At 39.1% G+C, this 25913-nt stretch overlaps 1 protein-coding gene across 2 annotated transcripts in view; it reads right to left on the reverse strand.

Moving 5' to 3' along the window:
* WDR70 (WD repeat domain 70) overlaps positions 1–25913 on the reverse strand; it is a 141745-nt gene that overhangs the window by 86092 nt on the left and 29740 nt on the right. For both annotated transcript variants that reach the window (XM_086479321.1, XM_086479322.1), the window contains 4 exons: positions 17204–17263; positions 11483–11616; positions 6132–6285; positions 4276–4352 (listed from right to left, as the gene is read on the reverse strand). In XM_086479321.1, coding sequence (XP_086335447.1) covers positions 4276–4352; positions 6132–6285; positions 11483–11616; positions 17204–17263 — 425 coding nt within the window. The remainder of the gene's footprint in view (positions 1–4275; positions 4353–6131; positions 6286–11482; positions 11617–17203; positions 17264–25913) is intronic.

Consider the following 25913-nt stretch of genomic DNA (forward strand, 5'->3'; position numbering starts at 1 on the left):
ACCTGGGCACACTGCCGGCTCATGTTCAACCAGCTGTCGACCAGCACCCCCAGGTCCTTTTCCGCCGGGCAGCTTTCCAGCCACTCATCCCCATGCCCGTAGCACTGCCTGGGGCTGTTGTGACCCAAGGGCAGGACCCGGCACTTGGCCTTGTTGAACCTCATAGCATTGGCCTCAGCCCATCGATCCCGCCTGCCCAGGTCCCTCTGCAGAGCCTTCCTGCCCTCGTGCAGGTCAACACTCCCACCCAATTTAGTGTCATCTGCAAATTTACTGAGGGTGCAATTGATCCCCTCATCCAGATCATCAATAAAGATGTTAAACAAGACTGGCCCCAAAACTGAGCCCTGGGGGACACCACTTGTGACCAGTCACCAGCTGGGTTGAACTCCATTCACCACCACTCTCTGTGCTTGGCCATCCGACCAGTTTTTAACCCAGCTTAGCGTGCACCTGTCTAGGCCATGAGCCACCAGCTTTCTTAGGAGAATGCTGTGGGAGACTGTGTCAAAGGCATTACTAAAGTCCAGGTAGATGACACCCACAGCCTTCCCCTCATCGACTAGGCAGGTCACCTGGTCATAGAAGGAGATCAAGTTGGTTAAACAGGACCTGCCCTTCATGAACCCATGCTGGCTGGGCCAGATCCCCTGGTTGTCCTGCATATGTCATGTGAGCGCCCTCAAGATGAACTGCTCCATAACCTTCCCCAGCACCGAGACCAGGCTGATAGGCCTGTAGTTCCCCAGATCCTCGTTCCAGCCCTTCTTGTAGATGGGCGTCACACTGACAAGCCTCCAGTCGTCTGGGACCTCCCCTGTTGATCAGGACTTCTGAGAAATGATGAAGAGTGGTTTGGCCAGGTCCTCTGCCTGCTCCCTCAGTACTCTTGGGTGGATCCCATCCGGCTCCATAGACTTGTAGATGTCCAGGTGGCAGAGCCGGTCTTTAACTGCTTCCTCCTGAATTACAGGGGGTTTATTCTGCTCTCGGTCCCTGTATTCCAGCTGAGGGGGCTGGTTACCTTGCAGATTGCTTGTCTGACTATTAAAGACTGAGGCAAAGTAGGCATTAAGTACCTCAGCCTTTTCCTCATCCTTAGTGGCAATCTTCCCCTCAGCATCCAATTGAGGATGGAGATTCTCCTCAGCTCTCTTTTTGTTGTTAATGTACTTGTAAAAACATTTTTGTTGTCTTCACAACAGTGGTCAGCCTGAGTTCTAGCTGGGCTTTTGCCTTTCTAATTTTCCCTGTGCATGATATAACAAGCTCCCTATACTCTTCTTGAGTTACCTACCCCTTCTTCCAAGAGTGGTAAACTCTCCTTTTTTCCCCTGAGTTCCAGTAATAGCTCCCTGTTCAGTTCAACTAGGCAGGTCTTCTTACCCGCTGGTTCGTCTTCCACAGGGACACGGGGACAGCCTGCTCCTGCACCTTTAGGACTTCCTCGTTGAAGAATGTCCAGCCTTCCTGGACCCCCTTGACCTTCAGGACTGTCTCCCAAGGGACTCTCTCGACCAGTGTCCTGAACAGCCCAGTCAGCCCTCCAGAAGTCCACAGTAGTGGTTTTGCTGACTCTCCTCCTAACTTGATCAAGAATAGACAACTCTACCATTTCACGGTCACTAAGCCCAAGTAGGCCTCCACAGCCACCACATTTCACACTAGTCCTTCTCTGTTTGTAAACAGTAGGTCAAGTGAGGCACCTCCCGTGGTAGACTCCCTTACCAGCTGTGTCAGGAAGTTATCTTCCACACCCCCCAGGAACCTCCTGGACTGTTTCCTCTCTGCTGTGTTGTATTTCCAGCAGACATTTGGTAAGTTGAAATTCCCCACGAGGACAAAGGCTAATGATTGAGAGACTTCCACCAGTTGCTTACAGAATGCCTCATCTGCTTCTTCCTCCTGGTTGGGTGGTCTAGAACAGACTCCCTGAAGGATATCTGCCTTGTTGGCATTCCTCTTCATCCCTACCCATAAGCAGTCGGCCTTGTCCTCACAATCGTTGAGCTCTACACAACTGAAACACTCCCTAACATACAAAGCCACCCCACTGCCTCTCCTTCCTTGCCTATCCCTCCTGAAGAGCTTATAGCCATCCATTGCAGCACTCCAGTCATGAGAGTCATCCCACCGTGTTTCTGTGACAGCAACCAAGTCATAGCTACCCTGCTGCCCAATGGCTTCCAGCTCTTCCTGTTTGTTGCCCGTGCTGCGTGCATTGGTACAGATGTCCTTGAGCTGGGCTATCGATTTCACCCCTAACATCAGCATGCCACCCCTAGGTCCATCACTGGTGGGCCTTGTTTTGTCTCCCTCTCCCCTCAAACATAGTTCAAAGCCTTCTCTATAAGCTCAGCCAATTAATACGTGAGAATCCTTCTCCCCTTTCTAGAACGCTGAACTCTGTCTTTCGCCATCAGGCCCGGTGCCTTGCAAACCTCCCCACGACCATAGAAACCAAAATTCCACCAATGATGCTAGCCTCTGAACACGTGTTAATCAGATGTGCTTTCCTGTTCTTTTCAGTATTCTTGCCCGCCACTGAAAGGATTGAGAAAAACATGACCTGTGCTCCAGAACCTTCAGGCAATCTCCCCAGTGCCCTGAAGTCTCTTTGATTGCCTTTGGATTTCTCTCTGCAATCTCATCACTACCAAGTCACATTACTAAGAGCGGGTAGCAATCAGAGCGCTGTACCAGACTAGGGAGTTTCCTACTAACATCTCTAAACCCAGGCCCCATGGAAGCAGCAGACTTCCCTGTGGGGTGGGTCCGGTCGACATATTGGGCCCTCCATTCCTCTCAGAAGGGAATCACCAATGACAATTACCCTTATTTTTTTCTTAATAGAGACAGTCACAATGCATGGGGCCGACTGGCACTTACTCGGCAACTCCCCAGACAGGCCTTCATCTACCCCCTCATCTGCTTGGCCCTCAACTACTAGGGCCCTAGCATCGCATTCCCTAGTAAAAGTTCCAGGGCAGTCACTCCAACTCAAGTAATTTGATCTTCCTCGATGTCTAGCACAAATTTTAGAACAAAACTAACAGAAATCCACTGCGAAATTTCCAGAGCTCATTTACACTGTATACAAAAGCAGTAGTGAACTGTCAGGAGAAAAAACTTTGAGATGAGTAGGTGTTTGATTTCACCTTTTCCTGAGATCTGCAATACTGTAAAGTTTTTCATTTCTCCTTTTACGGATATAGATCTTCTTGATAAAGTATGACAGAGAGGCATATGTTGAGGACTGTGAATTCCAAATTACATCTGTGCATAATGTGGAACGTTAACATTGGGTACAGGCAGGTCTCCTGCCCTGTAGAAAGACTGATTCAGGACTGGGAGACTTTTTTTTTTTAATTAGATGAAACATTCTTAGCTGAAATCTCTATGCATTAAAGCCACATAAAGATACATTGGGCTTCATCTCAGCATCTTCCTCAAGAGAGAAGACCTTACTAACAGTTAACCTAGCTGTATGAAAACCACACCAACTCTAGATACAAAACCACTGCAAAAGCATTTTATCTTGTGAACAATCCACTACATTGGCAACAGTAGCATAGCATGAAATCCTGTCTTAATTATTAGCTGTCACGGAAGAACATATAAAAATTTAAGAAACATCTGACTAAATCTGACCATAGATTCATTTAGCCCTGCATTCAGTCTTGATCACAGCAATAATAATGCTGACTGAGTCTGGCCATTACGGTTTATTCCCTTCATTCCCTCTCACTATCACAGTTCTATTTTACATTTTGCAGTTTGCTTATAACCACAAAGATGAAGACTGAAGCCCAGAAATATTTCTAACAGTCTCTTTGACACTTGTCAAACAACATCTATCAATATTCTGTTACACTTAACATAAAACTTACAACTTCCAGATGAAATACTATCTTCCCAGTGAAATCAGTTACATTTGAGTCTCTCCATGGGAATTATTCTACTCAGAAGATATGCTGGATAAAGTTAAATTTTGTCCAAGAATTTTTTAAAAACCTGTTTAACCAATAACTTTCATGAAATATCATTAAAAGTCATTTTAAACTACAAAACTAAAATAATACTGTCAAAATACATTAATTACCTAGAGCTGAAACAAATAAAATTTTTGCTTCCAGATCTCACTTAACATTGTCCTGAGCACTTGCTCAAGTTTTAAAAGGATGATATTTAAAGCAAACTAGGGCACAACATTAAAATACGAAAGCCAAACAGGCCTCTCAAAAAACCTTGACAAAGATAGATCTCAATACTTACCCATCATTAGAACACGTCAAAAATTCTTCCTTTATTTTTGGATGCCAACAGCCCGAGTTGAGCATTGCTGTATGACCCTAAGGAAATAAATACAAAAAGGTCTTCCAAGGTTTTGTAAGATGTTTTACAAGGTTTTATAAATTTTACTCCAAATCCTTCAAGTGGAATCACATGAAAGCTGAGGGTCGATTCAAACCCTTCTGACCACAGCAGCGGCTGACTGATATCACAGTGAATTCACAGATTTTATGTACTCTAATCCATTTCACCCTTGATCATTTTCATTTTTTAATTATAAAACCCCTGCCATTCCTCTATTTACATTTTTTCTTTCAGAAAATGGCATGGAATCATACTTCTCCTTTTTCTCTTGGGAGAACTGTAATGCAGAGAAAGCATGAAACAATAGGCATCAATATGGTGTCATGCAAATTGTTTCAAGCTACCCCAAAATAACAGGAATAACAAGAATTGCCAGGCTACACACTATACATACTCAGTGCCAAGATACACTAGCCAAAGACCTTGTAGAAGAAAAGAGAGGAAACAGAATTTGAGAGTCAGGATGGATTTAACCTCAGGTGACATTTTCATAAAAGATTAGAAGTTGCAAATTGAGTTGTCAGCCCTGTTTCTTTAGGATGGAAAAAACTAGAGGGTAAGGATTTTATCCAAAGTAAGCAATTGCCATTATGGTGACTACGAATATACAACATATGCCTTTGAAGTACAGGCCCATGCCCATTGACTACATTCAAAGAGAAATTTGTAAAATAATCCTGCAATGCTGGTATTACTTCAGTTTGCTTTAAGTACAAACACAGAGAGAAATAGTGAAAAGTTAATGGGGCGATATAACAAATATTTTAGCATTTTGACTGCTGGAGCACAACACAATGTAATTCTAAAAGTTTACAAGAGAAAGAAAATCTGAGTTATATTTAAGTAAACAATAACTAAAGCAGATGTTACTATTTGATGGGTTTATATAAGTATCACTAGCCAAAAGAAATAGTCATCTGACGAGAACAGCTTTAGGCAAAACAGCATTTAGCCTAGTTATTTGGCAATATACTTTATAAGCAATAAATAAATCAAACTTATCATCAGTTTGAGCAGTAGATTTTATCATTACTTTTTATGCTTAAACTATTTAAAAAACTGACCTGAATTTAAATCATCTATGTAAACAGAACCCTTGTGTTATATAGTTTATGGAAATACGAAGGCAAAGTGGCCAAAGCCCAATCAGCTGTTGTTAAAATACTTCAAAGTATGCATCAGCCCTTCTCCATTTGCATTTTTAACTACCAATAAAAACGTTCACATCACTGCTTATTAGTCTTACACTCATGGCATGCAAGTAACAATAACAACAACCTCTAAACCCTGCCTTGAGAGAGGTGAATTGTACCAGCAAAAGAATGGAGGGTAGAAGAAAGCAAGAGACTAGACCAGATCGATAGTTTTCCAGTATTTTTTTGGTTGGTTGGACAATGGTATGGGGGAAGCCGAAAATTTTTTACAAGGTACACTTTTAAATAGATGAATTTGTTGTAGCATCATAGAAATATTAGTCGGAAGAGACCTCTTGAGTTTACCTAGGTCAACCTCCCGCTCAAAGCAAGATTATAGCCGACACCAGATCAGGTCAGCCATGGCTTTGTCTAGCTGGATCTTGAAAACCTCCATGGATGAAGGTCCCACAACTTCCAGCATGTATCAATACACAGGACTATCACATCTCAGAAAGAGGGCTTTGCATTCTTCCTTGCTGAACTTCACGAGGTTTTTCCTTAAGAGCAAAATACACTATATTGTCAGTCTTCTGGCATTCCATTAACTTCTGACTTTACCTTTGTGTTTGTCATATCCACAATGTATTGGTCTCCTTTTATGCATTCCATTACTGGGAAGCCATCTCTGTCAAGAACTTTTGCCTGAGAGTTACCAGAGACAACGAGAATGACATCTCCTGTGCTGCTATACTGCAAAGACTTGATTTGGTGACTAAAGAGAAAAAAAAAAAAAAAAGAAATAAGATGTTTCAATTAACTTCAGGTCCTGTAAGCCTACACTAAAAAAGTGTCAACTGTGAGAAAACATATTGCAGAAATAGACCCATATACATAAAATGGTGGGGAAAAAAAATCTGATATTAATAGATTAAAGCTTTTTATTCCTCTGTGTGTGTGTATGGCACATTTCCTTCCTCAACTACACAGCACAACAATCAATATTATTTATACAGCTGGCACCTAAAGTGTCATTTCTGGCAAACATATCTAACTAAGAATGCTGTTATAAGTTCAAGTAAAAAACAATATGTGTCAGATTCAGCTCTTCAGGGTTGAAAATTCTTTTTCATCTTCTCAAAAGCAGCATGTGGATTTACAGTAACCTATAAATTACTATAAAAGGATGTTGTAGTCCTACATAAAACTCCATTGTACATTGTACACCAGGAAATTAGTCATATGTTAGCATTCTTGCATCTCTTTCTATGTTCAAGGCTACAGTTTCAACAGAATCTTAGATAAAGTTAAATATACCATCAAGCCCAGAAACACGACAGTAGACAACAACCTGCCCAGTCTACTACGTCTTAGACAATTGCTCATTTGCTGTAAAGGTTTTCTTACATACATCTTCTATGATTGCAAAAACCTGGGACAGAAATCATGGAATAATACCAAGACAACAAAAATTATTAACAGAAAGTGGAAAGAAGGCTGATGAGTGAGAAGTCCATTCCCAGCTTCAGCATCTTCTCTCAACATTCTGCTTTATGAACAAAGTTCACTGTAGTTGCTGTATCTGAAGCAGATATCCCTTTGATCTCCTACCCAGCTATACTCCATTACAAGGATGGCAAAGAAAGCAAAGCAGTCTATCCACACCTCCCAGAATCTTCATCGTGGCACATTAACAGAATGTGCACAACATTACTTTATATTAATGCTTGGGTTCTGCAGCTAAATTAACCCCAAATTAAGGGCTGGAATGCATTTGCCAGCTAGATTTGGATTCCCATGGTATCCAAACTGTCCTCAAAGGAGTATCTTCCTTTTTGTGAAGAACATAACCATGTGCATTCAAATCCTAGTAACTTTAGGGAATCTACTTTTTAACACAATTTCACATCAGTAAAATTAACATAAAGATGATCAACAAAACTGACTATGCAACTTGTAATTTAATAATTTAACATTACACGTCATATGGTAGTGAGCTCATGACTGACTCAGCAGTAGCTACTACTTGCTAAACCTGTCCTCAAACTGTGAGATACTATACAAAACACATAAAACATAATAGGTATTTTTAAAGTTCTGCATTGATCATAGCAATGTAAACTAAGCATAAGTTTCTCATTCAAAAAATGTTTGGCAAAACTGATTACATTATCATTCGAAAGCCAAAAATTGCTTCAAGCACCCTATTATGTAATACAAACTGGCAGCCAAATTGGCCGAAGTATTATAAACTCTGATTTTCAGTAGAAAGGAGACACTCAAATCTGGGAATTTCCAAAATAGATCACAGACAATGTCTGAAAAAGCATCCTGAGCCTCAAGATCAAAAATGGATACTTGCTTAGAAAAGAGGAAAGAAGCCAGCTGCACTAAGCTCAGAGGAAACACTGAAAAAATTAAGAAGAAACCCACAAGAGAAACAGTCTCTAAAGTCTTGAATATTCTTTGCAGACAGCTGATAAACCTAGGCTAAAAAATCCATCAGATTCAGCTTTAGAGCACCAAGCATACCTTTGGAAATAAAAAATTTTCACCAGTTGTACTTCCGAGCGCTTTTGCCATATCACGATTCGTGCAAAGCACAAAATATTCCTGAGCCCCACCTGAGTACTGCATGCAGAATGAAGTACTTATCTAGTTTCATTTCTCACATTCTAACACTGAAATTGTCAAAAGAAAATACCCAACACATCTCCAAAGCACGGATTCATGTTTTGCACTCTTCAATGCTGAAATGCAAGAACCAAAAATAAACATTTAGAAACTACACTAAAAGTTTATTTTTGCTTGATGCATGCCTCATGCATGAAGAGGATTTGGTCACTAGATATGATCAAACAGCTTGCCCAGAAATAAAATCTGATTTCTCAGAGAATCCACCCAATGTAAAGGCCCAAAGAGTCTTCTAAGAAAAGTACATTTCAGGCACTAAGTACTGAAATTAAAACTACAGACATTAATATCGTTAACATGTCACTGTTCACAATTTGACCAATACCATCTCATTCCTTCTTTGTAGTTTTCAAAGTTTTTTTTCAAAAACTGGCGTGTTTGAACAAACTTTGTTTTCATCTTAGATTTAGATTTTAAGTTTTTTCTAAGAAGAAAGAGCACCTGATTTTACAGAGCCTAGCACAACGGGAACATAACTAATAATTCATCAAATCAGTTTCATGAAAAAATCAGTCTGACAGAAAAGTTTTCCACAACCTTTATCTAAAGGAAAATAAACACCTCTGTGACTGTGCAATATGACTCTTAAAACCATGTCCAAAAATTGTTCTATAAGCGGGGTATTTGCAAAGCCCCAGCCAGAAGTTACCACTTTTCAGATGTTTATTGGAGTATGACCAAGAGTGAGGCTCTGCAGACTCAGTCCTTAAAGAAAACATTTTTGGTTCTTATTAATGTTAAAGCAAAAGTCTTGGGAAACTTATAAAACCAGCTTCCTTTAATAGCATTAATCCAAGTAATTTTGGTGTAAAGCTGCCAAATGTGCATAGTACTTTCTGCCAGGACCTGCAGAACAGAGCTACGTATGTGGGTAGAATCGTGACATGCAAATAATTTCTACACACGTAACACAGCTTTGCCTTACCCTTGCCTTTAACATCGAGGTGTGGTTTGAAGGTACTGGTTTTCTGTCAGGCTCCTCTTTTTTTTTTCTTACATCCCAAATCCAAGGAGAAATTAACAGAGTAACCTGATATTATGCTACAAAATGGAGCCTGGACAACATAGAATTGTTCTCATGCTTTCTTACTCCTAAAATTAAATTAAATTTATGGCTCCAGAACTGGATTTCTGCTAACACCAAAAGCTTCCATACCAGAACTCCTCAGAATTCTTTGAAATTAAGATCTGTGAACGCGAACAGTCCTTGAAATAAATTCCATGGTGAAAAAAAATCATGTAAGAATATATACGTACACCTCAGCATTAAGTTATACAATATTCCACACAGTGCTCACCAGCATGCCTCAATGTCAGCATGAAAGAACCTTTTCTTGAATTTGTTTCTCTTTACCAGCCAGAGCTATAGTTCCAGCTTTATGTTTACAAAAAGATACAGAAGGGGTATTTAAATAATATCTTTTAAACCCCCCCAAATTAGTACATTGCAACATATGTGAAATTCCCAAACTTTTCCCCAGTCAATTCTATTTTTAATATTATTATATATTTATATTTTTATGTATTTCACTTATATTTCAACATACTAAAACCATAAAAATGTGCATTTCACCAGGGAACATTTATACAAAAATACTTATGAGACACACTAAATAAACAGCGTCAGGGATAACAAGCACTTTAAGCTCATATTTTACCATCAGTTTTTGCCACAAGGAGATTACAAATGTATTTGCATGCTGTTTGCCTTGAAATGTAACATTAACATACACTGCACTTCTGGTTTTTATACTATATTTATGTCTTACACCATTATTACCAAGTACTACTAAATTTGAATACACTTTTCTGTTCCATTTGGAAATGCTTCAGTTAAAATAATCTACTGTTGGACTAAAGACTGCCAGCCCTTTCGTACTGCTCAGTTATGACAGACACAAGGAAAATATCTTTTGTATCCTGCTATCTAACCATGTAAATGAAACTCATCCCAGAAAAATCTGAATGTGATGTCACAATTGGACAATTTATTTCTTTATTTATTGCAAAGCAGCATGTTTACTAAGTTATGCTTTCAAAGTAAACCTGCCATTCATCAGTTTATCAGTAACAAGATTAAGTCTTGAGATTCAAATTGCGTAACGAATCAAAGCAGACTTTTTATTTTCCTGATTTTTCAGTTTAGAATTCAGTAGAATCCCTTTCTGTTTTGCTCCTTTTCAGGCAAACAGCCCAAACTTTTCCTGATCTTTCATTAGCTAGACTCTTGGCACATCTGTAATTATTCTTACACATTCTAATCATCCAAACTGACCAAAATTCAGCTGTAGCTTTTTAAGATAATGATGCTTAAAAATAGACATTCTAAGAACTACTTACTGTGCATAATACATTTCAATCCCTTTTTTAAGTGTACCAAAGTATCTTATAAAGTGCACCATGTTAGTCAGACATTAGAAAGTACCTTGCTAAAACAACTATGTTACTAATTTATTAATTTATCTGAATTTACTAATTTATTAATTTATCTGAATTTAAAATCTGAAATATTAATTTATCTGAAAACTCACTGTGCATGAAACATGCACTCCTTTTGAAGGAGATCCACATTCCAATTCTCTGGAATAAGTCAATGGACTCAGTTCATTTACATGCTGAATTACCAGTGAACAGTATGGATAGTATGGAAATCACTCTCTGAAAATTGCTTCCTGTACTTTTTTTTAATTTACATCTATAAATATACATAAATAAATATATAATCATGTAAATAAATATATAGCTTTTCTCTTAAAAAAGACAATAAGCACACTTTTTAAAATGCATGTAATGTAGCTGCTCAATTATCAGTGCCTTGCGAAGGACCAGTGCTTCCAGAAACAGAGGATTTAATTAAAATTAAATATCCCGCACACTCAGAAATACTGGCAGCAACTATGGAGGCTCTCCACAAAGTAGTCAACTGTTTTAACTTTCTTCTCTTCCTCATTAATTTTATATAAGCAGATACATATGGAAAGTGTATTTAGTAACTTTGATCAACCATGGAAGTCAACTAGGCTCTTTGAGAGGTTCATAATCTATTTGCTGATATGCTATTAACAATTTCATCTGAAATTCACCTGTAGCTTTCTAAGAAGGAAACACATGAAAAGACATAAGCAGCCAAGTTCTTAAGTTCAAATTCCATTTACCACAAAAAGTACAATGGGATACAAAAGCCTTTTAAACAAGCTACCTTACAAGGCTTTTGTGCATTCTATTAGGAGCTTAACATAGGCACAGTTTTAGGTGAAAAAGGCAGTCTTCATGCCTACCATTCACAAGGCTGTAGTGACCGAAAAGCTTGGAGAGAGGCATCCATTCCAGCAAAATCCCAAAACTTTACATCATAGTCATATCCACCAGTTATCAAACGGGCACCTGAAGGATCCAACCCCAAAGCAGAAACCTATAAAAAAAAAAAAATTTTTTTTAAAAAGAAGATCATTTAAGCTTTTTATTATTTTTATTTTCTGCAGTTCTTCAGGTGTCACCAAAACATTAAATACTACTGAAATAAAAAAAAAAAAAATTCAGTGGCCTAGCTTCTTCCTAAAACACATCAGCTATATTTTAGTTTTGAATTTTCACTACTTTGAATGTCTGAGGACTTCGGAAGGGGCACGGAGAATGGAAATGGAAATTACATAGTCTGACTAAGCCACCAAAGGCAGTTGAGAAAAGTCAAGTTTACAGTGTTTGCTTTCTAATAATCTCACTGCAGAATTTGGATATGTTCCATTTCTATAAAAAAAAACACCTGTACTCCAGATTTTTCTCAAAAGTTCAAATAATATTCCTAGCAAGATACTGAAACGACACTTAACATCCATCAGTTTAAGATTTTGCGCTGGTTTATGCAAGACAGTTCATGTGCATATATACATTGTTTGGTTACATTTCTCTCCCCCCAAAAAAGGAAAATAAAACAAAACAACCCCATAAATTTAAGAGAGATTTTATGTAAAAATGCTCAAAAAAACCTCACCAAAACCCATTTGTTTTATATACAAAACCAGTTGCTTAAAGCTATTCAAAACTTTGAGGAAAGAATGCTCATTACTCTCATTCATTATCCCCAAATGAAATGTTGATTAATTTAGTGAAAATCCTATTTTAATTCTCTATTTGAAGAACTTTTTTATAGTAGTGTTTGAATCACCATATGGAGAAGTAAGAGAAAGAGAAAGCATCCCATTGATTAAATATCCTGTCATTTACCTTCAAAATTATTTACTCCCTTTTCTCATTTGTGAAAATATTATCTACTACCATAATTTAAACTATTAATACAAGACAGCTAGACAATGTGCTAAATTGATTTGTAAATCAAGAGATTAACTCTCCAAAACTGTTGTTTACATGAGAATAAGTGGTGTCAAAAACTGTAAAATGAGTATTTTTAGAATTACTCAAAATTACACCCAACCCGAAATGTTAAAATGACTGAAAGTTTTCATGAGAAGATAAAACTCACATTCATGCTTAGGTTTTAACCCCTAGAATAGAATTTAACCTCTATTAGGCATTTCAAGTTAGGCAGACCATGGGTAAAACCTAGACTCTAGCCAGAGAATTCTGAAGGAAAGAAAATAGTCTTATTCTTCACCAAGAATATTCAGACTTACAGTTTTAAGTCTGAGGGGAAAAAAAAAACAATTAAACAAAAAACCCCCCTATATATTACAATAAAAGAAGGAAAGGCATTAATCTCTGAGTGAAAGATGACACCTGAGAATAGTGTCATGGCTATAGGCTAACAATGCTGAACTTCTTTGGAAAGAAAAAAAATCAGGTCAATTTCAGATGCCTAAACCTGTATTAAAAATAACAGATACTGATGTATAAAAATTACAGTAATTCGCATATAAGAATGCTCATCTGTATGTATCCTCTTTACATGAAAGTACTGACAGTCACTATGATTTAATACCGACACACAGAATATCACCAAAAAAAACTTGTCTCAAGGATGTATCACTCTACTACTGTACCTCTTTTTTTTTTTTGTAAACTTTAGTATAGACACTGTGTCATGGAGCCTTTTAAAACTTTTGTAAACTGTTGAATAGGTCCCACACAAAACACTGTTTTAAAAACAGAATTTAGCATGAGATATTCCCTTTTCGACACCCAGTTGAAAAAGTAACCTATAGAAAATAAATGTTTCAATAAAAACATCACTTAGGAATGGATTTTTTTTTAAGTTTAAAGAGCATAATTTGTTTTGCTAAAATTAAAGTTTCCATATATGAAACTTTATGGGCTTCTTTTGAGTTTTCTTTTTCTAGTTTCATGTACAAAAGGTTCACTAGATATTCTTTACTTTATCAGAGACTTATTTCTAGTCGTCTTCTCCTTAAGGCTTCCACTGCTGCTCAGACTGGTACCTCACTGCATTTCAAACATACAGTGCCATCATATAGTCAACAGTTTGAAAAAAAAGTACTTTAAATAAAACCAAGATGTTGCACAAACGATGCTGCTGTTCACCAGGCAACTGTCTTCTCCTTAATATAATTGCCTTGCTTTATTTTACAGGCATATGTTTGCAGAAATCTAATCTGTTAGAGAAGGTCTAAAACCTCATTCTTCTAAAGAATGCAAAGGATCATCAGTGCCTCCCCAAAAAAATCTAATTTACAGAGTTACTAATAGATTCAACATTTTTCTTTTTACTTCCCTGAATCAAATGTACTGCTTTGTGCTATCTCTAGGAATGAATTAAACTCCACTGTGTAATTATGTCACTGTGACATACTCGATTTTCAAATGAAACAGATGCAATCTCTTAGGTGTTTCCAAAAAAACCCTCCCCCTTTACCATTTAAATGCAAATTTTGAACCCCCACTTATGATTTCTAACATGCAGAAAAACTGAGCATCTCCAGATTAATCACGTATTCAATTAATAGACTCAAGTGTTCTATTCTACAACAACTACCACAGGAAGGAGCAGCCGTGACATAAGATGTTAGAAAGCACACTGTTCAGAAATCCTCTGATGATGTATTCTTTCTCATACCCACCTATGTAGCAAAAGTGTCAGAAGAAAAAAAAAAAATATATATATATATCCCTGAAGTTTCATTGGGAACAGTAACTCCTAATTACACTGTACAAGCAAGGCAACCAGAAAATTAATCAGGGTTCTGGCAAGACTCTCCAGTTTGGGAAATCTTTTCTGAGACTTTTCAGCTGCACAGGAATAGAATCATCATCAAACCCACGTTCATTAGATTGAAGAGGTACAGATGGGATACATAAGTTTAGCTGAAATACAGGACACTGTACGAACATAATGAGAAGACTCAATTTTAAAATGTTGGGGTAAAACACTGATAAAGATATGCAGTTGTTCTCATCGTTATATGTGTGTAATGACATGGGTAATTTCATTATTCTAAAACAAACAAATCAAAGATAATCCTTCTACAGAAGAGCTCATTTTTTCAATGATGTTTCATTCACTGCATCCAGTCTAATCCAGCTGTGCTATATATACCCTCATTACAATTCACCTCTGCTCTAGGTGTCGACAGCCGCACTCTCACGCAGTCAAAATACCTCAGAAGTCTTCCAAAACTCTAACTTTCACATTACAAAGCCTTGTAGTTCGAAATAACATGAGCTTATGCTTTAAGCAGCCATCAAAAGATTTACTGGTTTAATATAGAGAAAAATAAATCAGAAAATTTTAAATAATAAAGTTTGTTAGGAAATCTAGTCAAGAAACATATTGCAGAAGCAATTACTGTGACATGAAAAATGCAAAACTGGTTTGCACTATGACACTAGTATGCAAATCCTAGGCATTTTTAGTATGGAATGGAAATTAGTATGCAGAGAAGTTACATGCACTGCGTGCATAAAAATTCACTCGATTTTAGTGTGATACAATGCATCTTTTACAGGTCTTAAAAGAGAATATATTTCTATTTTCATTTATTACACACTTGTTACTTCTTTCTTCTCCTCCCTCTCCATCTGTATGTCTAGCACTATGATAAATAAACAAACAGATAAGGCTTATCACCTCTCCACACTCCAAGATAGACCACAAGGTCTGATGCCAGATTAATCAACAGACACTTCTGATCGTAACTGTTCCTGAAAGCTTGTAAAAACAACATTTATGATCTTTACTGTTAAGTTTAAAGTTTTACATTTTAAGAAATTAATTAATGAAAAGTCAAATATTAAACACAAATTGATGTTTTGTGTTGGATATTGATACATGTTAATTGATACATGTTAATACATCAATTATTTTAAATAATTATGTAATATTTTTGAATGACACATTATTAAGTGCATGGTTAAATTAACTACATAAACAGAAAATGAATCTACAAATTCTCTTTAAAATCCAATACAGGAAAATTATACATTTCCTTAGATTGCCTAAAACCCCATGAAAAAGCACTTTTCTCAAGTAATTACTTTGGTTTACTTTTCCTTCCTCTCATTTTTTTTTTCCCCTTCTCCAAAGAAACTCTCTGGAATGCTATGAGTGAGAATTCCATTAACTAGCTGACAGTGCTTTCACAGGAATATAATAACAATAAAAAAATTCTAGTATTATTTTCTCATTAAAGCCTACATCATGGCCCAAACTGAAGAGGATAAACAGCAGCAGCATCTTTTCTAATGACCAAAGAATAATATGGGGAAACTATCTGGGAACAGTTTCGGGGCTATTCATGGTGAAAATAAATTCCATTCTATAAAAGACAGATATTTAACCACTCAGCACATGAAAGCAGTTAAATTTGTGTTGGAAGATAAGTCTACCCAGAGATAAAAATACTGAGAACAAAGAAATGATAGCTCCAAGTCAGACAGTGGTTCTTTCACAGAAAGTGATGGAGCAGTATTGCAGGTGAAACCTGGAAAAGATGCAGTCAAGGACAAGGAAGAACAAGGTTCCAAAAAATTGAGCATGGTGTATAATAGGCACTTAAGAGATTCAAGGAGAAAGAAGGAGTCCTGCATTCAGCTACAAAGCATCACAGAATGTTAGGGGTTGGAAGGGATCTCGAAAGATCACCTAGTCCAACCCCCCTGCCAGAGCAGGACCACCTAGAGTAGGTCACACAGGAACACGTCCAGGTGGGTTTTGAATTTCTGTCTCCAAAGAAGGAGACTCCACAACCTCCCTGGGCAGCCTGTTCCAGTGCTCTGTCACCCTCACAGTGAAAAAGTTTTTCTTTATGTTTACTCCTGTGCTCCAGCTTGCACCCGTTGCACCTTGTCCTATCACTGGACATTAGAGAAGAGCCCGGCTCCATCCTCCTGCCACTCGCCCTTTACATATTTCTAAACATGAATGAGGTCACCCCTCAGTCTCCTCTCCCCCAAGCTGAAGAGCCCCAGCTCCCTCAGCCTTTCATCAGAAGGGAGATGTTCCACCCCCTTCATCATCTCTGTGGCTCTGCGCTGGACTCTTTCAAGCAGTTCCCCGTCCTTCTTGACCTGAGGGGCCCAGAACCGCACACACTATTCCAGATGGGGTCTCACCAAGGCAGAGCAGAGGGGCAGGAGAACCTCTCTCGACCTACTGACCACACCCCTTCTAATACACCCCAGGATGCCCTTGGCCTTCTTGATCTTAGAATCTCCAGCAATAATATTCTCTTTGAAATCCATAACCTGTCAAAGAAAGTTCTAGATTAGACCTATGTCTAGATTAGGAAGGTCTAGCCTAGAAGAGGATCTCTTCAGAACTGCAGAGAATATATTTGACAAAAAGGAAGAAGAAAATCAGACTACAATTGAGTCAAATGGAGGCATGTTTGGGTTTTTACCAGAAAGCAATGAGGCCGTCCTAAAACATACTTTCAATAGAAGTAAGAAAAGAGCTAGACTAAAATAACAAATGAAGAAAAAGAATTAGCTTCTTGAACTTTAGCTGAAGGTAACTATTTGATAACTTATTTCATAGACCGGGTCACTTCTAGAAAAGCAAGAATTTCTCAAAACATGTTATCGCTTACTGTTTTTGTCCCATGTTGGAGTGTAATTTCATGAGAATCCGGAATTTTCTTGACTGGGTTCTGGAAAAAAAAAAGAAATTCCAACTTTGTGAAAATAGTGCAAAGAAACCCCAACCAACCAAAAAAAAACCTGCAATATACATAAAAGTAAGAAAGGTATCCCTCACACCAGCCGTAACCTGACGAGGAAATCAGAAACAAGACACTGATTCCAGATTTTTATTTTTATGGATATACCCCTAAAAATATGATGAATAACTGTTAAAAAAATATGACAGTGCCTTAATAAAGAACAGAAACAGGGAAAGATTTCCTATTTTTCCTCTTTAGAAAATATTAAAATTCTTTTTGTTTCTTAATCACCAATATCTAACAACCTTGATTGTAGTTTAGTCAATCCATCATTACACAATGTTGTTATGAAGTCAAAAAAATTAATGAGAAAATCTAGAAATTCATTACAGGAGCTAAGTTATCTGTATGGTTTATCAAGATCACTTGTGCCATTATCCCCAGCTCTCATGGATCTTAATAACTACCACTTTGACAGCAGCCATAACATAGTCAGTGTAATTCAGAGAATTTCATTTAATAGCAACATAGAGATCGAAGGCAATTAGAGCTGAAAACTTCCAACACATCACACTAACATCTATAACAATAATATGAAAATAGTTAATATACACAGAAAGAAATGTACTGAAAGTACTCAAGTGATTGCAAGGTTCTACAAAGGACATCTGAATCATTATTCTCAAAAGGTTCATTTGTCTGGTACCACTTAAGTTTCTTAAAACAGACAAAATCTATCATTTTGATGCCTGACATCTTTGTTATAATTTTCTGTGGCTGAAGTCTGATTTTAAATTAATTTTTAATTACACTTTATATTATACATTTTATCTCTTTCCTTATCCATCTCCTTCCTCTTTTTTCAAGCTTGCTACGTAAAGTCTCTATAGGCTGATTTCCTTTATACTCGTCTTATCCTGCAGCTCTGTCAGCTTTATTTCTCTGATAAAACTGAAAGTCAGTTTCATTTGCTGAACCTACTCTTCTTCTAACTTTACTTCTTCCCACTAACAACGGCTCTGATTCCCATTTCTTTCCATTTTCACACACACACGTAGATATATACATAGAGATAACCCAGCAGAAGACTCATGCCCTCTGTTTTCATCTTCACAGCATGTGCACATCTTGAATAGTCACAGGTGTTTGACAGGGAACTCAAGTATTAGCATGGATATCATATACACATCCGAACAAAAAACATTTATGGGACCATGGCCCATGCTAAGTCTGAAAAGGTATGTATTGGGTCTGGCTGAGATGGAGTTAATTTTCCTCACAGCAGCCCTCACAGTGCTGTGCTTTGTATTGAAAGAAAGGTGTTGATAACACACCAGTGTTTTGGCTGCTGATGAGAAATGCTCGCACAGCATCAAGGCTGTCTCTCCAACATCACCCTCACCAGTAGGCTGCGGGTAGGCAAAGTCCCCTCTTGGGAGGGGTCTAAGGAAGTTGTTGATGCTCCATCCCTGGAAGCGTCCAAGACGAGGTTGGATGGAGCCTTGAGCAACCTGGTCTGGTGGAAGGTGTCCCTGCCATGGCAGCAGGGTTGGAACTAGATGATCTTTGAGGTCCCTTCCAACCCAAACCATTCTGTGATTCTATGACACAGCCAGGACAGCTGACCCAAACTCACCAAAGGGATATTCCATACCACATGACATCACCTCAGCAATAAAAAGCTAAGAGAAGGGGAGGGGGAGTTGTTAATAAAGCATTTGTCTTCCAGAGCAACCACTATACATACTTAAGCCCTACTTCCTAGGAAGTGGCTGGACAGCGCCTGCTGATGGGAAGTACAGAATTAATCTATTGTTTAGCTTTGCTTTTGCTTTATTAAACTGCCTTTATCTTGACACACAAGGTTTTTTCCACCTTATTTTCTCTTCCCTGTCCAACTGAGGAGGAGATTGAGAGAGCTGCTTGCTAAGCAACTTGTGTCCAGCCAGGGTCAACCCACCACAAGGTAACAGTGAAGGTTTACACATGAAATTCTGAAGTGTATAGCCCACACAGCATTAAAAGACATTACCACAAGCTCAGTCATTCAAAGTTGAGAAGCAGGTGTAACTCAAAATTCCTGTGATGGGTTCACCCTAGCTGGATGCCTGGTGCCAACCAAAGCCACCCTATCACTCCCCCTCCTCAACCAGACAGGGGAGAGAAATATAACAACAGGCTTGCAGGTTGAGATAAGGACAGGGAGATCACTCAGCATTTGCCATCACAGGCAAAACAGACTCAACTTTGGGAAAAAAATGTAATTTATTACCAATCACCTCAGAGAAGAGTAATAAGAAACAAAACCAAATCTTAGAACACCTTCCCCCCACCCCTCTTTTTTTCCCAGGCTTAACTTTATTCCTGATTTCTCTCCCTCCTCCCCCTGAGCAGCACAGGGGGACTGGGAATGGGACTTGCAGTCAGTTCCTCACTTCTTGTTTGTGCCGCCCCTTCCTCCTCAGGGGGAGGACTCCTCACATGCTTCCCCTGCTCCAGCATGGGGTCCCTCTCACAGGAGACAGTCCTCCATGACTTCTCCAGTGTGAGTCCTTCCCATGGGCTACAGTTCTTCACAAACTGCTCCAGCGCAGATCTCATCCATGGGGCACAGTCCTTCAGGAACCAACTGCTCCAGCGTGGGTCCCCTCATGGGGTCACTAGCAGCAAACCTGCTCCAGCGTGGGCTTCTCTCTCTCTCCACGGGTCCACAGGTCCTGTCAGGAGTCTGCTCCAGTGCAGACTTCCCACGAGGTCACAGCTTCCTTCAGCCATACACCTACTCCAGTGTGGGGTCCTCCGCGGGGTGTAGGCACGTATCTGCTCCACCGCCCATGGGCTGCAGGGGGACAGCCTGCTTCACCATGGTCTTCACCACAAGTTGCTGGGGAATCTCTGCTTCAGCGCCTGGAGCATCTCCTCCCCGACTTCTTCACTGACCTTGGTGTCTGCAGAAATGTGTCTCTCACATATTCTCACTCCTCTCTCTCGCTGCAATTACTGCTGCACAATAACTCTTCCCTTTCTTAAACTTGTTATCACAGAGGTGCAACCACCATCACTGATTGGCTCGGCCTTGGCCAGCGGCGGGTCCGTCTTGGAGCCGGCTGGCATTGGCTGTATTGGACATAGGGGAAACGTCTAACAGCTTCTCACAGAAGCCACCCCTGTAACCCCCCCGCTACCAAAATCTTGCCACGCAAATCCATTACAGTTCCCAAGTGAAGCTGTGAGTATGAAAATGAGTTTATAGTTCAGTTGACACTATAAAGCACCCAGACAAAGGTACAATTACAATATGAATTAAGTTTTCCATGCCTCCTCATTCCCTCAGCTATAAATTGGTATTTGCTGTTCTCAAGATGCAAAAAACCACTCAACAGCCACTGCCTGTACTTGCCATCTAAGCACAATCCATTAAAACCGAAGTGTGAAAAGGAAACAAACAGCTTTCAATATTCATACTGCCATCACCCACAACAAAAGATGTACTACTACTGTAAATCAAAGGCTTTCACAGAAACCATATGCTGCTGGAAGGAGAAACAGCATTTTGATCACTCTCATATTAATCACTGCAAGGTTGCTTATTTTGTATTCCAATCCACTTATTAGAATATTAAAAGGTTGCTCATTTCATATACCTTACCAGGAATGTAGTATTGTACATATATTGCATCAGCACTTAATTTTGAGAGAGTATCTTAACTACTTTACGAGTACTTTCACTAGCTCGAACAAAAAAATTAAATTATTAATAAACAAAATGGGCTAGAACAAGCTTACTTAGTTTTATTTGCTAGCTTCTCCAGGTGACAATAATCAAATCCGTCTTTTAATAGGAAAAGTGAACCAGTCACACAAGTAATATTTTTGTTTTACACCGCACTCATGTTGAACACTGTTCTGGCTACTTAAAGTCTTTAAGACAGAACAACAGATAGGAATACATTATGGCACCTGATAAATCAAACAGCCTGAACCTGAAAGTTGGACGTTTGGTAAGTGCTAGTAGTGCTACTCTCTGCCGTGTCCAAGAGATGCCTGATGGTTAAACTGTTTAGGCCATTCAAAACAAAAAATCAAGATAATCTCCAGGAACATATCTTGCCATAACATCTTCCAATCAGCAAAACATTTACATAAAAACCAAGTTGGCTTATTCCATTTTAGTAACTATGAACTTTCTAAATGATTGAGAATGCTATAAATAACTAACCTGTGACAACAAATGCCTGTACGTGCACACAAAAATCAGATGTAACCACCACTCATCCAGTTATCACATTCCAAAGATTAAGGAATGCCATGAAATCCTTTTTTCACACTCTCAAAGAAAAATATAGTTAATACATTTTACACTGATTTGAACATTAAGATCCCATGCACACTGGAAAATTAAGTCTAAAAAAATAAAAAGGTAGATTTTGCCCCAAGTGCCTCTGCACTTCCAGGTCTTCCAGTTGCTGCTTGGATTTCAGCTGTCAAGTTCACACAAATTAATCTCAATATTTCAATGATGCTGTTCTGGAAAATTTGTATTGAAATTAAAACTAGATGAGATAAATCTTTACAGGATTTCTTGTTGGTTTTCTTTTCTCTTTTTCTTTTTAAATCAAATCAGGAAAATACAGTATGTTAACTTTCTTTTTCAGCAAAAACATATGAAAACAGTTTCGGTGTTGACACATCTCCGAATATTTTTAAAAATTTTCAATTCCCTGGCTTATATAACATTAATATATATTAAATCTGTGAAATAAGTATATTCTAAGAGTTCACAGTTTCTCTCAAAAATCCTAAGTCTTATTTTTAAATAATTTCTGCAAAGGGACACTGCAAGTCAGGCATCACTTCTGCAGTTTGCAGTTATGTTTTTCCAGGGAATTCGAGCCCTAGCTGACTGTTAAGCTTCTTTTGCCTGGCAACACTCATCTATTCATTGTGCCACTGTTTCTAAACACTGTAGATTTTTTTTTTTTCCTGTTCCTTTTGGGAGCTTCCTTACCCTCAAGCAACACTCAGAATATATGCCACTAGAAAGCACAGGCTGAAACTAGGTCAGAGTCTCCACTATCTCTTAAGAAAAAACAAAGACGCAGGGCGAACCAGGACTTTAACCTGTCTTGAGCAGGAAGTTGGCTTGGCCACTACTTACTTTAAATACCTTAAGTACTATACTAAAAAAACCCTTCTCCTGAAAGTGTAAACACTCACACCCTGCTCTTTTGGGTCCCTGGTTTGGTATGCACATGGAAGATGCTGTCTGTTCATGGGCAGGAGTGAAGAGAAGGAGGAAGAGCTACACTTCACACAGATTTCTCCATTTCTGGCGAAACTGCAGCTTTCATAGAACAAATTTAACAGAGGTGGTCCGACACAGAAGACTGCTGCCTCACTAGAAGACAGATGGGTTCCTAACGGACTGCAGGAATACTTAGTGGGACAGCATGAAGAGCTAGTGTAAGTGGAAGGGGGACAAAAATGCCTAGCACCAAACTGTGATAGAATTACCTTCACATACTTAAGAAACTTGCAGCAATTCAAACTCCCAAATGAAGGACTCTCGGAAAAAAAAAAAAAACACGTTTTAATCATCCTAATCACAGGCCTTCTGGCAATTAAGAAAAAAGAAATTTCTGTTTTCAAGCATTTTGTTTAAATACATTGTGTTCATGTTTTCTTTTAACTTTTTTTAAAGCCTTCTCTCTTCCCCTCCAATATGACTGTATTGCATGGAAAAACAAATGCGACACTGCTAGGGGGCAAGGTGGGGGGAAGCAAGAAAGTTTGAGAGCCTTTGAAAGGCTTCTATTTTAGACTCCAGCATACAGACAGACAGTGCTGAGAACTTCTTCCTTGTGACCAGACAGTAACAATTTCCTATATCTTCCATTTTTGCCCAGCAAAGAGTTCAAAGCAATATGTGTGAAAAAAAAAAAAAAAAAAGAAAAAGAGTAATCAAGAGTGACAGGGGTACTTAAAAAGATAAATAATGTCCCCTAATAAAAATGTTTGTACTATAAATTATGTAACATATTGAAAGAAAATGCTCTTAAGAAATTTTAAGAATAAAGCAAATGGGAAGACACAGTAATTTCCAAAGCAGGGAGGTACAACACCACAAGCTCTTCAGTTTAGACAGATAAAATACCACAGAAAACCACAGAACTGTGCAGATGAACTGTCAGAAGAGGATCACAGAAATCTGGTCCAACCGCTGCAGTATCCAGGCACAACAATATGCTAATATGAATAGCAGAAAGCTTTAAACTACCTTTTACTTTAGAAGTTGCAACATAAAAGCAACTCATGCTTGCTGTTCCTTGCTAATTTCTGTATCAAACGCATTCAGTTTACTGGTCCAATCACTCTCAAATACCACCTTAAACACCACCCAAATGCTTCTCTTTTCAGGGCAAAGAAGTTATGGAAGTCCATCAAACTTCAAACAGGGACACTTGCACAACAGAATCTTGTTCCATCCTTCAATATTGAATCTGAACAACTATTAGAAGAAAGATCAAAGGGTGTGGTGGGGAGTATTTCACAGATCTGCAAGAAAACATGCCTCCTTCCTCATTTCAGACTAGAAAGATGTTAGGCACCCAGCTGAATTTTCCATGACAGCAGTGAAATCTGAAAACAGTACTAAGGGCTTAAATTGATTTTTTTCTACTCTTTTCTACACTCATTTTGCAATCAAACACACACTGATGTTCATGTTTTGTTCTACAAGTTACTCTTCATGCCCTGATTAAAACCATATTACTTGTAAAATGGGCAGGTTTTCTGAGTCACAATTTTTCACTATAAGAGGGTAATGAGGAGCAGTCACCATGGCTTCACCAAGGGGAAGCCATGTTTGTCCAACCTGACAGCCTTTTATGAAGACGTAACCAGGTGGACAGATGATGGTAATGCAGTGGATGCTGTTCATCTTGATTTCAGTAAAGCATTTAACACTGTCTCCCACAGCATCCTCACAGCTAAACTGAGGAAGCGTGGTCTGGGTGATCGGGTAGTGAGGTGGATTGTGAATTGGTTGAAGGAAAGAAATCAGAGAGTTGTGGTCAGTGGGACAGAGTCTAGTTGGAGCCTGTGTCTACTGGAGTCCCTCATCAGTCGGTACTGGTGCCAGTACTATTCAATATATTCATCAATGACCTGGATGAGGGAACAGAATACACTGTCAGCAAGTTTGCTGATGACACAAAACTGGGAGGAGTGGCTGGCACCCCAGAAGGCTGTGCTGCCATTCAGTGAGACCTGGACAGGCTGGAGAGCTGGGCGGGGAGAAATGTAATGAATTACGACAAGGGCAAGTGTAGAGTCTTGCATCTGGGAAAGAACAGCCCCATGCACCAGTATAGGCTGGGGACTGAGCTGTTAGAGAGTAGCGTAGGGGAAAGGGACCTGGGGGTCCTGGTGGACAGCAGGGTGGCCAGAGCCAGCAAGGTGCCCTCGTAGCCAAGAAGGCCAGTGGCTTCCTGGGGTGTATTAGAAAGGGTGTGGCCAGAAGGTCGAGAGAGGTTCTCCTCCCCCTCTGCTCTGCCCTGCTGAGACCCCATCTGGAATAGTGTGTGCGGTTCTGGGCCCCTCAGGTCAAGAAGGACGGGGAACTGCTTGAAAGAGTCCAGCGCAGAGCCACAGAGATGATGAAGGGGGTGGAACATCTCCCTTCTGATGAAAGGCTGAAGGAGCTGGGGCTCTTCAGCTTGGGGAAGAGGAGACTGAGGGGTGACCTCATTCATGTTTAGAAATACGTAAAGGGCGAGTGGCAGGGGGATGGAGCCGGGCTCTTCTCTAATGTCCAGTGATAGGACAAGGTGCAACAGGTGCAAGCTGGAGCACAGGAGGTTCCACATAAACATAAAGAAAAACTTTTTCACTGTGAGGGTGACAGAGCACTGGAACAGGCTGCCCAGAGAGGTTGTGGAGTTTCCTTCTTTGGAGACAGAAATTCAAAACCCACCTGGACGTGTTCCTGTGTGACCTACTCTAGGTGGTCCTGCTCTGGCAGGGGGGTTGGACTAGATGGTCTTTCAAGGTTCCTTCCAATCTCTACTATTCTGTGACTGTGTGTGATTCTGTGATAACTTAAACTGAAAATAAATGTCTAAGATATACAATAAGGTTGCACAAGTGCACTCTCAAGAGAAAGATGGAGTATGAAAAACCACAATGTGAGAGACAGGTAAGATGCTGTTTTACAGCAGCAGAAAAACTGAAAAGTTTTCAGGTTTATAGGACTGCATTATCCACAAACTTGCATGAAGAAGGAACATCCAGATTTGAAAGGACATTTCAACAACTTTTAATTTCCTCTCTTTTACGTGATAGAGTTGACAGATGTATTCTGATGCAAACTTGCACGTTATTAAACTCAGTTTGTCCCAGATTCATATAATCTAAATATGGAAAACACTTACTTCAGACTTTCTATACAGCCTTCAAAAACAGACAGATAATTCCAGAAGAATAATCAGTGTATCAAAAAACTGGACCATCTGGAGACCTCTTCTCTTATGTGTGCTAGCAGCCCAGAAGGCCAGCCGTATCCTGGGCTGCATTCAAAGAAGCATGGCCAGCAGGTCGAGGGAAGTGATTCTCCCCCTCTACTCTGCTTTGGTGACAC

This window comes from Leptosomus discolor, chromosome Z (genome assembly GCF_034619465.1).
Source record: "Leptosomus discolor isolate bLepDis1 chromosome Z, bLepDis1.hap2, whole genome shotgun sequence".
Classification (NCBI taxonomy): domain Eukaryota; kingdom Metazoa; phylum Chordata; class Aves; order Leptosomiformes; family Leptosomidae; genus Leptosomus; species Leptosomus discolor.